General features: G+C 55.1%; 1 protein-coding gene across 9 annotated transcripts in view; it reads right to left on the bottom strand.

The window, feature by feature from the left end:
• The window catches only part of ogdhl (oxoglutarate dehydrogenase L), a 135660-nt gene that overhangs the window by 57064 nt on the left and 63694 nt on the right, over positions 1 to 14902 (bottom strand). For all 9 annotated transcript variants that reach the window (XM_072491567.1, XM_072491563.1, XM_072491559.1 and 6 more), the window contains exons 7-8: positions 14073 to 14219; positions 11519 to 11609 (exon numbers count right to left, since the gene is read on the bottom strand). In XM_072491567.1, coding sequence (XP_072347668.1) covers positions 11519 to 11609; positions 14073 to 14219 — 238 coding nt within the window. The remainder of the gene's footprint in view (positions 1 to 11518; positions 11610 to 14072; positions 14220 to 14902) is intronic.

Here is a 14902-nt window from a genome sequence, read left to right as displayed (position 1 = left end):
CTCACCTGCGCAACGCAATTCAGCCTCCCTTCTCCTGGGATTTTCTGGGTCGCCCCGGACCACACCCCCATGCTTCCCCCCACCGACTAACAACACTTAACTCTGTTTGAAGTGGCCCAGGAGCTGTCAATCAAAGCTTGATGTTTATAAACATTGAGGTTAGTTTCACAGCTGACCTCTTCAAAGTTACTCAACCATGAAGGGAGATGAATGGAACAATGCTGACATCTGGGGAAACTGTCAATCACAATCCAGTAAAACCAAAATCAAGGCGAAATTAACGAATGACTTCCAGATCAAAGATCTGAGGGGGTTTAACCGAACTGACTGATTTTCTCTTTCCAGGAATTGATAGGTGTTGATTCCTCTGCCTGAGATAGCAGGTGTATTGCCCAGGTGAGTGTTAAAGCAGTGATGTTTTTTCACTGCCTCTGTCTGGACTGCTCTCCAACTTCCAAACAGGGGTCTCTCTTCTGGGGGGCTTCCTGAAAAGAGCCATTCTTCTGGAGGGGTCTGTGAAGGCAGTCTGTGGGGGGGGGGGGGGGGGGTCTCTGGAGGGGTGGTGGGCAGGTCTTGCATTGTGGGGGGTGGGGGGAAAAGAGGGTAACCTTCGGATGGACTATGGGGGAAACTCCCTTAACGAGTTACCCCTGAGATCCATAGCATCAAATACATCAGGACCAGCACCAATTCTCACCCACATGATTCCTGGCTCAGAGGACCAGAGAACCTCACGGGGCCCACAGAATATGGTGCCCGGCCCGGTAATTGGATGCAAATGGGTCTTAATGATCCGAACCTTGATCCCGGCACAAGCGGGAGAGAGGAGCATTGGAAAAGGGTCAGCACCCGGTGACGGTCACACTTTCTCCCCGAAGCTGGATTCTCCGCTGCCTCGTGAACTGTGCTACCAGAGCCGCAAGGCGGAGTATCTAGCCCATGCAGTGTGAAAGTCTGCTGTCACATGTTTTGTGCTTTTTAAATAAAACTTTGTGCGCCCTCCACCTTATGTTGCAATTATTTTGCTTGACGTTGGTTTGATTTTGAAGAGGAGGCAAAAAAATAATTTCTCTACGTAGCTTTTCAAGGTTATAACATCACCCAGAGCTCCCTGGCCAACCTTAAACAATTCTGGACACGTTTGGCATTTGGATAGTTTATCACCATGAGTCAAATTAAATCATCTTTTTAAAAACGATTAACAATGCAACTTAATATAAAACACTATCTGGTTAATATTTTAAATGAATGGTAGCCCATTAAGCACAGTGAGTCCAGGCGGAGAGCCTGCTGATGGGTAATGGAGGAGGAGGAGGAGGGGGGGGGGGATGTCCCACAATGGGAGGAGTCGAAGGAGAGGCGGGAGTGGCCGGGGTCAGCAGGAGTCAGCTGACTTGCGGGAGTGCAATGGGGGGAGCAAAGCAGCTAGGAGGGGTCCTAGCTTTGGGGGGGGGGGGGGGTTGCTGCTGGTATGGTCAAGGGGGAGCTGGAGCGAGTAGAGGGGGTTGGGACGAGGGTCTGCCGCCGTGGGGAACGGGCCGGGCGTGGGGTGCGGGCGTGTGGCTGGCCGAGGAGAGGTTATGGCTAGTCGGCGGGGGAGGGGGGCGGGTAGCCCCCTGATCCGGCTGATAACCTGGAACGTAAGGAGACATTGACTGTTGACGTTTGATGATGAGCATTGTGACAGACAATGGTGGCAGGTATGTAATGATAAGTGGTAAGCTGCAAGGGGAGAGGGTGGTGCTGGTCAACGTGTACACCCCGAACTGGGGCGATGCGGGTTTTATGCGGCGCATGTTGGGTCGGATCCTGGACTTGGAAGTGGGGGGGGCCTGATAATGGGGGGGGGGGGACTTCAACACGGTGTTGGATCCGGCACTGGACTGCTCCAGGTCTAGGATGGGTAGGAAGCCGGCGGCGGCTAAAGTGCTGAGGGGGTTTATGGACCAGATGGGAGGGGTGGACCCTTGGAAATTTGCAAGGCCGGGGGTTAGGGAATTCTCATTCTTCTCGCATGTTCATAAGGCCTATTCCCGGATTTACTTTTTTATTATGATCAGGGTGCTGATAGCGAGAGTAGAGGATAGCGAGTACTCGGCGATAGACATTTCGGATCACATCCCGCATTGGGTGGACCTAGAGCTGGGGGAGGAGAGGGACCAGCGCCCGTTGTGGCGCTTGGAGGTGGGGCTGTTGGCGGACGAGGAGGTGAGTGAGCGGGTCCGAGGAAGCATAGAGAGATACCTGGAGGCCAACGATAACGGAGAGGTCCGAGTGGGGATGATCTGGGAGGCGCTGAAGGCGGTGGTTAGAGGAGAGCTGATCTCCATTAGGGCCCACAAGGAGAGGAGAGCGCAGAGGGAGAGGCTGGTGGGGGAGATGGTGAGAGTAGACAGGATGTATGCGGAGGTGCCTGAGGAGGGACTGTCGAGGGAGAGGCGTAGCCTCCAGGCCGAATTTGACCTGTTGACCACCAGGAAGGCGGAGGCGAAATGGAGGAAGGCCCAGTGGGCAATTTATGAATGTGGGGAAAAGGCAAGTCGGATGCTGGCGCAACAGCTTCGGGAGCGGGACGCAGCTAAGGAGATCGGGGGAGTTAAGGATAGGGGAGGGAGTGTGGTGTGGAGTGGGGTTGGCATCAATGGGGTCTTCAGGGACTTTTATGAGGAACTGTATCAGTCCGAGCCCCCACTGGAGGAGGGAGGGATAGGACGCTTTCTGGACCAATTGGATTTGTTTATTGTCACGTGTACCGAGGTACAAAGTATTTTTCTGCGAGCAGTTCAACAGATCATTAAGTACATGAGAAGAAAAGGGAATAAAAGAAAATACATAATAGGGCAACACAACATTTACAATGTAACTACATAAGCACTGGCATCGGATGAAGCATACAGGGTGAAGTGTTAATGAAGTCAGTCCTTAAGAGGGTCATTTAGGAGTCTGGTGACAGTGGGGAAGAAGCTGTTTTTGAGTCTGCTCTTGCGTGTTCTCAGACTTCTGTATCTCCTGCCCGATGGAAGAAGTTGGAAGAGTGAGTAAGGCGGGTGGGAGGGATCTTTGATTATACTGCCCGCTTTCCCCAGGCAGCGGGAGGTGTGTAGCACCATCGATCACACACGAGGCGAGACGTAGAGAACTTCAATCGAGGCTTTATTGAGCAGACTTGTTCAGACTTGTTCCCCAGCAGCTCAGTCACAGAATGCAGCTGCGGGGAGTAAACCGGGTTCTTATACCCCGCCTATCTGGTATAGGCCAGTAGTCGGCAGATCCAATCGGGACCCAGCATCTGTCCTCTAATAGCTCCTCGGCATTCATGGTGCACCGTATTACCCCTAATACATACCACCACATTCTCCCCTTGTTAAAAAGGAACCCAGCGGGGTGGTGGGTGGTATGGTGGTAGGGGTTTACAGGGTCGGTGCCTTAACCATTGAACTATATACAATCATGCCGCTTTTACTGGGCCACTGAATTATTCACATTTTACCCGATTAGCAGCGTTAACTATTTACCACAATGCCGCTTTACTGGGCCACTGAATTATATACATCTTAAGTCGACTCGATGAGTCGAGATGGTGCTCTGGTCGCCCTCTCCGATCGTCCCAGCCCGGGTGGTGGTGGTGGTGCTGGCTCGGGTCCAGTTGACTCTGGGAGCATCGCGCTGTCCCTCTCTGTTTCCTTACTCCTGGGCGGGCCTGGGAGGAGAACCGATCCCCCCGGGAAGGGGGTGACTGTGGGGTGCACCGGCGGGAGTGAGGTGGAGGTGATTGGTGTTGGGGGGTGTGGGGAGCTCCGGCGGGCGGCATGTCCCGCAGAGAGACCGTGTCCTGTCGGCCGCCTGGGAACGCCACATAGGCGTACTGCGGGTTGGCGTGGAGTAGATGTACCTTTTCCACCAGTGGGTCTGATTTGTGTGCCCGCACATGTTTCCGGAGCAGGATGGGTCCCGGGGCTGCCAGCCAGGTCGGAAGTGACGTTCCAGAAGCGGACTTCCTAGGGAAGACAAGGAGGCGCTCGTGCGGCGTTTGGTTCATGGTGGTGCACAGCAGGGACCGGATAGAATGAAGGGCATCCGGGAGGACTTCCTGCCAGCGGGAAGTTGGGAGACTCCTAGACCGTAGGGCCAGTAGGACGGTCTTCCAGACCGTTCCGTTCTCCCTCTCTACCTGCCCATTCCCCCGGGGGTTGTAGCTGGTCGTCCTGCTCGAGACTATGCCCTTTCTGAGCAGGAATTGATGCAGCTCGTCACTCATGAAGGAGGACCCCCTATCGCTATGGATGGAGGCGGGGAAACCGAACAGGGTAAAGATGGTGCAGAGGGCTTTAATGACCGTGGCTGCGGTCATGTCGGGGCAGGGGATGGCGAAGGGGAAACGGGAGTATTCGTCAACGACGTTAAGAAAGTACGTGTTGCGATCGGTGGAGGGGAGGGGGCCTTTGAAATCCAGACTGAGGCGTTCAAAGGGACGGGAAGCCTTTATCTGGTGCGCTCTATCTGGCCTGAAAAAATGCGGTTTGCATTCTGCGCAGATTTGGCAGTTCCTGGTGACTGTTCGGACGTCCTCGACGGAGTACGGGAGGTTGCGGGCCTTTATAAAGTGGTAGACGCGAGTGACCCCCGGGTGGCAGAGGTCCTCGTGGAGGGCTTGGAGGCGGTCCACTTGTGCGTTGGCACATGTGCCGCGAGATAGGGCATCGGACGGCTCGTTCAGCTTTCCGGGACGGTACAAGATCTCATAGTTGTAGGTGGAGAGTTCGATCCTCCACTGCAGGATCTTGTCGTTCTTTATCTTGCCCCGCTGTGCATTATCGAACATGAAGGCTACCGACCGTTGGTCAGTGAGGAGAGTGAATCTCCTACCGGCCAGGTAATGCCTCCAATGTCGCACAGCTTCCACTATGGCTTGGGCCTCCTTTTCTACTGAGGAGTGGCGAATTCTGAAGCGTGGAGGGTCCGGGAGAAAAAGGCCACGGGTCTGCCCGCTTGGTTGAGAGTGGCCGCCAGAGCTACATCGGATGCGTCGCTCTCGACTTGGAAGGGGAGGGACTCATCGATGGCGCGCTTCGTGGCCTTTGCGATATCCGCTTTGATGCGGCTGAAGGCCTGGCGGGCCTCTGTCGACAGGGGAAAAGTAGTGGACTGGATTAGTGGGCGGGCCTTGTCTGCGTGCTGGGGGACCCACTGGGCGTAATAAGAAAAGAAGCCCAGGCAGCGTTTCAGGGCTTTGGCACAGTGGGGAAGAGGGAACTCCATGAGGGGGCACCTGCGTTCAGGGTCGGGGCCTATCACACCATTACGCACTACGTAGCCCAAGATGGCTAGACAGTCGGTGCCAAACATGCATTTTTCCTCGTTGTAGGTGAGGTTGAGGGCGTTAGCGGTCTGGAGGAATTTGCGGAGGTTGGCGTCGTGGTCCTGCTGGTCGTGGCCGCAGATGGTGACGTTGTCGAGGTACGGGGACGTGGCCCGTAAACCGTGCTGGTCAACCATTCGGTCCATCTCCCGTTGGAAGACCGAGACGCCCTTCGTGACGCCGAATGGAATCCTTAAGAAGTGGTATAGCCGCCCGTCTGCTTCGAAGGCAGTGTACTTGCGGTCACCGGGGCGAATGGGGAGCTGGTGGTAGGCGGACTTAAGGTCCACGGTGGAGAAGACCTTGTACTGTGCAATCTGATTGACCATGTCGGATATGCGGGGAAGAGGGTATGCATCTAGCTGCGTGTACCTGTTGATGGTCTGACTGTAGTCTACGACCATCCTCTGCTTCTCCCCTGTCTTCACTACTACCACCTGAGCTCGCCAGGGACGATTGCTGGCCTGGATTATGCCTTCCTTCAGCAGCCGCTGGACTTCGGACCTGATAAACGTCCGGTCCTGGGTGCTGTACCGTCTGCTCCTAGTGGCGACGGGTTTGCAATCCGGGGTGAGGTTCGCAAACAAGGAGGGCGGTTCGACCCGGAGTGTCGCGAGGCCGCAGATAGTCAATGGGGGTATAGGGCCACCAAATTTAAATGTTAAGCTCTGGAGGTTGCATTGGAAGTCCAACCCCAGGAGAATGGGAGCGCAGAGATGGGGGAGGACATACAGCCGGTAATTTTTGAACTCTCTCCCCTGCACTATTAGGTTTGCGATGCAGAACCCTTTGATTGCAACGGAGTGGGACCCCGCCGCCAGGAAAATGTTTTGGGTGCTTGGCCGAATTACAAGGGAACAGCATCTTACCGTGTCCGGCTGAATAAAACTCTCCGTGCTCCCAGAGTCGATCAAACACGGCGTCTCGTGCCCGTTCACCAGCACCTTTGTCGTTGTCGTCTGGAGCATCCGGGACGGCGACTTGTCGAGGGTCACCGATGCCAAACGTGGTTGGTGCATCAGATCGTTGTCTTCAGGCAGTGTGGAGCCGTCCACGCTGGGGTCCTTGCCTGTCAACCAAGATAGCGGCGTCCATGGCTCGCACGCTGCCGGGGGTGGACAAAATGGCCGCTCCCATGGGTCGCACGCGGCCGGGGGTGGACAAAATGGCCGCTCCCATGGATTGCACGCGGCCTGTGGGTAGGAAGATGGCGGCGCCCGTCCCCCCCCTCGTGGTGTCCGGGGTCCAAAATGTCGCCGCACGTGGGTTGAGCCCGTGGTCCCGTTTGTTCCCCGGAGATAGCGGCGACCCCACAGGACTGGCACACCGCTGCGTAGTACCCCTTTTTGCCACAGCTTTTACAGGTGGCCGAGCGGGCCGGGCAGCGCTGGTGGGGGTGTTTCAGCTGCCCGCAAAAGTAGCAGCGGGGCCCCCCCCCCGGGTGGTCTGGGATTCTGGCCGCGCACGCTTGCGGAAGGGTGGGGGGTGCCGGGGGGTCGGTCGCGGCGGGGGTCCACGGAGCCCAAGGGGCTGTAGTGCGGTCGGGGGCATAGGTGCGGGCGTTTTGGGAGGCCACGTCGAGGGAGGCTGCAAGGGCCCGTACCTCTGTGAGTCCGAGAGAGTCTTTCTCTAAAAGTCTCTGGCGAATTTGTGACGATGCTAAACCTGCTACGTAAGCGTCTCTGATCAGGAGGTCCGTATGTTCATTCGCCGTTACCGCTGGGCAGTCGCAGTTCCTTCCCAGGATCGTCAGCGCATTGAAGATTCGTCCAGCGATTCCCCGGGGGTTTGTCGTCTCGTCGCGAGCTGGTAGCGTGCGTAGACCTGGTTGACGGGCCTAATGTAGGTCTGTTTCAGCAAGTTGATCGCCGCTGGGAATTCTTCCGCGTCCTCGATGAGTGCGTAGATTTCGGGACTCACCCTGGAATGCAGGACCTGCACCTTCTGGTCTTCCGTTTGTCTGCCGGGGGCTGTTCGGAGGTACCCCTCAAAGCACACCAGCCAGTGCTTAAACGCCGATGTTGCGTTAGCTGCTTGGGGGCCGATTCGCAGGCACTCCGGGGCGATCCGGAGCTCCATATTCCTTTTTAAGTCTGCTCAATAAATTGTAGCACCATCAATCACACACGAGGTGAGACGTAGAGAACTTCAATCGAGGCTTTATTGAGCAGACTTGTTCAGACTTGTTCCCCAGCAGCTCAGTCACAGAATGCAGCTGCGGGGAGTAAACCGGGTTCTTATACCCCGCCTATCTGGATGGAGCCCAGTAGGCGGCAGATCCAATCGGGACCCAGAATCTGTCCTCCAATAGCTCCTCGGCATTCATCGTGTACCGTATTACCCCTAATACATACCACCACAAGGTGTAGATGGAGTCAATGGATGGGAGGCAAGTTCGTATGATGGACTGGGCGGTGTTCACGACTCTCTGAAGTTTCTTGCGGTCCTTGGCCGAGCAGTTGCCATACCAGGCTGTGATGCAGCCCGATAGGATGCTTTCTATGGTGCAACTGTAAAAGTTGGTAAGAGTCAATGTGGACATGCCGAATTTCCTTAGTTTCCTGAGGAAGTATAGGTGCTGTTGTGCTTTCTTGGTGGTAGCGTCGACATGGGTGGACCAGGACAGATTTTTGGAGATGTGCACCCCTAGGAATTTGAAACTGCTAACCATCTCCACCTCGGCCCCGTTGATGCTGACAGGGGTGTGTACAGTACTTTGCTTCCTCAAGTCAATTACCAGCTCTCTAGTTTTGCTGGCATTGAGAGAGAGATTGTTGTCGCTACACCACTCCACTAGGTTCTCTATCTCCCTCCTGTATTCGGACTCATTGTTATTCGCGATCCGGCCTACTATGGTCGTATCGTCAGCTAACTTGTAGATGGAGTTGGAACCAAGTTTTGCCACGCAGTCGTGTGTGTACAGGGAGTAGAGTAGGGGCTAAGTACGCAGCCTTGCAGGGCGCCGGTTTTGAGGACTATTGTGGAGGAGGTGTTGTTGTTCATTCTTACTGATTGTGGTCTGTTGGTCAGAAAATCGAGGATCCAGTTGCAGAGTGGGGAGCCAAGTCCTAGGTTTTGGAGCTTTGATATGAGCTTGGCTGGGAGGTTCCCGAAGGTGGAGGAGGGACTGGTGGCGGGATTAGGGGCCCCGATTGGGCTGGAGGAGCTGGCCAAAGGGATAGGAAGCATGCAGGCGGGGAAGGCACCGGGGCCGAACGGTTTCCCGGTCGAATTCTACAAAAAATATTTGGACCTGTTGGGCCCATTGCTGGTTAGGACCTTCAATGAGGCAAGGGAGGGGGGGGCTTTGCCCCCGACGATGTCCCGGGCACTGATATCCTTGATCCTGAAGTGGGACAAGGATCCCCTGCAGTGTGGGTCTTACAGGCCGATTTTGTTGTTAAACGTAGATGCCAAGGTGCTGGCGAAGGTCTTAGTCACGAGAATTGAGGACTGGGTGCCACAGGTGATCCACGAAGACCAGACGGGGTTCGTGAAGGGGAGGCAGTTGAACGCGAATGTGCGGAGGCTCCTGAACGTTATTATGATGCCGGCGAGGGAGGGGGAGGCGGAGATAGTGGTGGCGATGGACGCGGAGAAGGCCTTCGATAGGGTAGAGTAGGGGTACTTGTGGGTGGTGAAGAGGTTCGGGTTTGGGGAGGGGTTCGTCAGGTGGGTTAGGCAGTTGTACGAGGTCCCGATGGCGAGTGTGGCCACGAACAAGAGGATGTCTGAGTACTTTCGGTTGCATCGAGGGATGAGGCAGGGGTGTCCCCTGTCCTCCCTGCTCTTCACACTGGCGATTGAACCCCTGGCTATTGCACTGAGGGAGTCGAGGAACTGGAGGGGGTTGGTGCGGGGTGGGGAGGAGCATAGGGTGTTGCTCTATGCGGATGACTTGCTGCTATATGTGGCGGACCCGGTGGGGGGGAATGCCGGAGGTAATGAGGATCCTCAGGGAGTTCGGGGATTTCTCAGGGTACAAGCTCAACATGGGGAAGAGCGAGTTGTTCGTGATTCACCCAGGGGACCAGAAGAGGGGGATTGGCGAGCTCCCACTAAAAAGGGCGGCGAGGAGCTTTAGGTATTTGGGGGTCCAAGTGGCCAGGAGCTGGGGGGCCCTGCTTTGACTTAATTTCACGAGGCTAGTGGAGAAAATGGAGGAGGAGTTTAAGAGGTGGGACACGTTGCCGCTGTCCCTGGCGGGTAGGGTGTAGTCAGTTAAGATGACGGTCTCCCAAGGTTTTTGTTCCTGTTCCAGTGCCTCCCCATTCTTATCCCGAAGGCCTTCTTTAGGCGGGTCAACAGGAGCATAACGGGGTTTGTGTGGGCGCGAGGGACTCCGAGGGTGAGAAAGGTGTTCCTGGAGCGGAGTAGGGATAGGGGGGGGCTGGCACTGTCCAACCTCTGTGGGTACTACTGGGCCGCCAATGTGGCGATGGTGCGCAAGTGGGTGATGGAGGGGGAGGGGGCTGCATGGAAGAGGCTGGAGACAGCGTCTTGTGAGGGTACGAGTCTGGAGGCATTGGCAATGGTGCCGCTGCCGCTCCCTCCAATGAGGTATACCACGAGCCCGGTGGTGGCGGCTACCCTCAAAATCTGGGGGCAGCGGAGGCGGCACAGGGGGGGAAGTGGGGGCCTCGGTGTGGACCCCAATACGGGGAAACCAACGGTTTGTCCCAGGGAGAATAGATGGAGGGTTTTCGGGGTGGCACAGGGCAGGGATAAGAAGATTGGGGGACCTGTTTGTGGATGGGAAGTTCGTGAGCCTGGGTGAGCTGGAGGAGAAGTATGGGCTCCTCCCAGGGAACACCTTTAGGTATCTACAGGTAAGGGTGTTTGCCAGGCGGCAAGTGGTGGAATTCCCACTGCTGCTGCCACGCACGGTACAGGATGCTCTCGGGGGGTGGGGGGGTGGGGGGGGGGGGGGGGGGGGTGGCGAGGGGAAGATCTCGGAAACTTACCAGGTGATGCAGGAGGAGGAGGAGGCCTCAGTGGTGGATTTGAAAGGTAAGTGGGAGGAGGAGATCGTGGAGGGGACGTGGGCAGATGCCCTTGGGAGGGTGAATTCTTCCTCTTCGTGCGCGAGGCTCAGCCTCATACAGTTTAAGGTGCTGCACAGGGCACACATGACCGGAACAAGGATGAGCCGTTTTTTGGGGGGTGTGGACAGGTGTGTTAGCTGCTCAGGGAGCCCAGCAAACCACACCCATATGTTCTTTTTGGAAGGGCGTAGCAAGGACGGTGTCAAGGGTGGTAGGATCCAGGGTCAAACTGGGCTGGGGGCTCGCAATATTTGGGGTTGCAGGAGAGCCGGGAGTGCAGGAGGCGAAAGAGGCCGGTATTCTGGCCTTTGCGTTCCTGGTAGCCCGGCGAAGGATTCTTCTTCAGTGGAAGGGTGCGAGGCCCCCCAAGCGTGGAATCCTGGATCAACGATATGGTGGGATTTATTAAATTGGAGAGGGTGAAATTTGCCTTAAGGGGATCGGTACAAGGGTTTTTCAGGCGGTGGCAACCGTTCTTGGACTTCCTGGCAGAACGGTAGACAATGGTCAGCAGCAGCAACCCGGGGGGGGGGGGGGTTCTATTTTAATTTTGTTTGTCGACACTGGGGGATCTGAGGGGGTGTATATATTTGCTATGTTTGCTATGTGTTTCGGCGGGTGTTAATTTATTATTTATGTATGGGGGAGGGGGGGCACGGGGGTTGTTTTATTTTGTTTTGTATTTAATTCTATTGGGTTCCTTTTTCATTTTGTTGTTGATATTTTGTGAAAACTTCAATAAAAAATTTTTATTTATTTTTTAAATGCAAAATTTGCAATCAGGGTGAACTCTCCGCTGGCTGGATTCTCCGTTTGGCTGGCAGCGCACCCCGCCCACGGGTTTCCCGGCACTGGTGTGGCCATGATGGGAAATCCTATTGGCCGACAGCGGGAACCAAGAGTTCCGCTGCTGGCGTGGCAGGCCGCCGAGGAACACGCGACTGGGGAGGCGGAGAATTCACCCCATCCTTTGTAATAGACATTCTTGTTAACTCTGACTAACAATATATCACAGTATGAGCAAATTTCTCAACAATTTCCATAAAAACAAATAAATCAGGATACTTTGGAATTGCAAACGAAACCCAAGTATTGAAAACAGATTCATGCTCACCTCCTCTGAAGCTTCCAACTTTGGATCAAACTGGCAGAAAATCTGTTCCAAGTCCTTCCGGATTACATTCGCCAACACATTTAACCGGCCTCTGGAAAGGTTTTAGACAAGTAAGGAAATGCATTTCCTTGAATATTTAAATGATGTTTTACCAGTGTTTTTAAAGGTGGTAAAATTAGCAATAGCTGTAAATTCTCTGTATTAAAATTTAATATCCAGCCTCTGAAATCAGGGGCGGGATTCTCCAATCCCGCGGCAGAATGACCACGCCACCGGAAACGCCGTTGCGTTTTACGCCGGCGTGAACGGGCCGACCAGACGACTAATTCTGGCCCCTACAAGGGGCCAGCACGGCACTGGAGCGGTTCACGGCCTCAGCTGCTGATCCCGGCGGGAACTGGGCGCTGCGGGACCGGAGCATGCGCAGTGGCTTCCTTCAACGCACCGGCCCCGACGCAACATGACGCAGGACTACAGGGGCCGGCGCATAGGAAAGGAGGTTCCCAGCCAGAGAGGCCGGCCCGCCAATCGGTGGACAGGCCACATCGTAGGTCCCCCCCGGATTGGAGCCCCCCCCCACAGGCCACCCCCGGACCCTTCAACGCCGAGGTCCCGCCGGCTGAGAGGTGTGGACGGCGCCGGCAGGACTCTGCGTTTTCACGGCGGCCGCTTGGAATCCAGGGCCGGAATCGGCGGGCCGGCCGCGTAGAGCGTCCCCTGACCAGCGCCGCACCAACCACGCTGGTGCCAATGGCACCGTTTCTCTGCTCTGTGGAGAATCACATGCCGGCGTCGGGGCGGGGTTCGCGCAGGTCGCGTGGATTCTCCGGCACGGCCCCAGGCTGAGAGAATCCCACCCCAGGTGACTTCAGGATCATCCTCCTCGAGGCCTGTCCAAAATTCCAGATCCCTCTGGAAGGAAGAGAATCACTCTGCAAATCACCCCATAATTTCATAATTCTGCAACACTTCAATTATACGAAGGACTTGTTAGACCACATTTGATACAGTGTTCTGCTTTGGGAACCCTAACACAGGATGGATATATTAACTTTGAAGAAAGAAAGTCCAGCTATGATTCAACATGGTCATGTGAAGAATGAAGGGATTGAATTATGATGAGAGACTTGGTAAATCACGTTACACGTTGCATTACTGGAAAAGGTCAGGATAATATGATTGAGGCATTTAAAATGATGAGGGGAATTGACGGGGTAATTAGGAGAGGGATTTTCCTTCAGGCAGGAGTCCTAGGGAGTGATCTAACCAAAAGAAAATCAGAGTCTGTTCTGGACTGGATTTGCAGGCCAATAACTGACAACCTAGGGGCTTCCGATTGCCTGGGATCCCCCCCCCCCACCAGTGCCAGTACAAATGCTCCCAGTTTCTGGGCCCAGTACTAATCAGCGCTCGGCTGGGGTCTCCTCGGCGAGGCCGATAGATGCCGGGTGGCCGTTTCATCCGGCGTCAGCACAGCTAAGTGGGTTATTTAATTCACTGAACCATGCAGGATTATGGGCAGGATCCAGATTGCGTAGTCTCACGAGATCTGGTTAGATCGCGCGAGTCAAAACGGGCACCGGGAATCCTGCTAGGATTCCAGCGGGATGCGGCTGGTAAATCTTGGCCACAGAATAAGGAAAAAGTGAGAAATTGCAAAACAAAAATAGTTCCCCACAGACGAGTTGGTAAAAAAGAATCGCTGTGAGCTGCAAAGACTAGGACATTCAATTCCAGGTTGATGTTTAGTTTGTTTATCTCACCCAGGACAGGATATGGAGCAATGTAATTGGTATAAACATCAAATGGGGAGGAGTAAAATCAGAACGTTTTCCTGCTCCCCATCATATATCCTTGACTTTATACAAATCTGTAACTTTTTGAAAATTAGATCAGCACTAGATGCCGAATCAGAGGCGGGATTCTCTGACCCCCGCCGGCCGGAGAACCGCCGGGGGGCGGCGTGAATCCCGCCCCCACCGGGGATTTGGCGGGGGCGGGATTCGCGCCGCGCCGGTTGGCAGCTGCTGGCAGCGGCCCCCAGGCCGATGGGCCAAGTGGCCAATCCCGCCGGCGTATGTTACGACAGGTACTTACCAGCGGAACCTAGCTCCGCGGGCGGCCTCCGGGGTCCTCGGGTGGGGCGCGGGGGATCTGGCTCCGGGAGGTGCCCCCATGGCGGGCCTGTGGTGTGGGGGCACACTATTCCTCCGCGCCGGCTGCTGTAACGGTCCGCGATGGCCGGCGCGGAGATGAACCCCCCTGTGCATGCGCTGGGATGACGCCAGCACACGCTGGCGCTCCTGCGCATGCGGCAACTGGCGCCGGCCGGCGGAGGCCCTTCGGCGCCGGTTGGCGTGGCGCCAAGCCCCTTGCGCAGCGCAAACCACTGTGGCGCTGGCCTAGCGCCTGAAGGTGCAGAGGATTCCGCACCTTCGGGGCAGCCCGTGCCAGAGTGGTTCACGTCACTCCTTCCCGCTGGAGTTGCCCGCCCCGTTGGTTTCAGGAGAATCCCACCCCAGGTCTTTCTGAAAATGAAAACCAAGTGTCTTACCTATGTGGCATTCCCATGATCACATCGTCCACTCCCTTGGAAATAGATACATCAATGATGGTCTTCAAAGCTGGGATTAGCACCTCACATCCTTCCACACCAAACCGCTTCTCAGACGACCACTTTCTTGCAAGAAATTCTTCAAACCTGAAAACACAGGGACGGCGATTTTAATAAGAAGAAAACCAGCGAAGCAGCCGAGCCGCCCATCCAATCCCTCTGGCAGGAGGTTGGGACCATTTTGAGGCTGAGGCCTAATTGCCAGGGAGCTGCACACGGCAAATGGGCGATTCTCTGCCTCAAAGGCTGATGTGGCTCACGGAAAATGGTTTTTAAAAAGAATAAAGCATCAAAGGTTGGAGGTGAGGGAATGGTGGAGTAAATCAGTAGGTGCAAAATGCGATGAATGGAGGGCCAAAGGCAGGATGGTGGGTTTTAAGAGTGCAGTTCTAAGTGAATGGAAGAGAGCTTTCTCTCCAGGAGTGGGCACAAGAAGTATTAAAGGTTGGGAAGGGGATGACAAAGAAGAGGAATACCTGGTACATATTGTGAGAAATTGCTCCTTTTAGCAACAGGCAAACCTTGGTCACATGTTCAAACAACAGCAAGAATACAAGAATGAAAAACCACTGCAGGTCTCAGCAGCCCAACAGTAACAGCGATTCACCTTATGCTGTAATCTAGCAAACATACCTGTGAACACAAGATATTTACTAATAAAGTTTAAAAAGCATAGGTGTCACGGTGGCAGTGGTGAGCAGGGCTTGGGTCGCTGTCTGTGTGGAGTTGGTACGTTCTTCCCGTGTCTGCGTGGGTTTCTTCAGTGTGCT

This window comes from Scyliorhinus torazame, chromosome 28, assembly GCF_047496885.1.
Source record: "Scyliorhinus torazame isolate Kashiwa2021f chromosome 28, sScyTor2.1, whole genome shotgun sequence".
NCBI classification, from domain to species: domain Eukaryota; kingdom Metazoa; phylum Chordata; class Chondrichthyes; order Carcharhiniformes; family Scyliorhinidae; genus Scyliorhinus; species Scyliorhinus torazame.
Note: the sequence above shows the minus strand (reverse complement) of the source record. Positions and strands in the feature narration are given on the sequence as shown.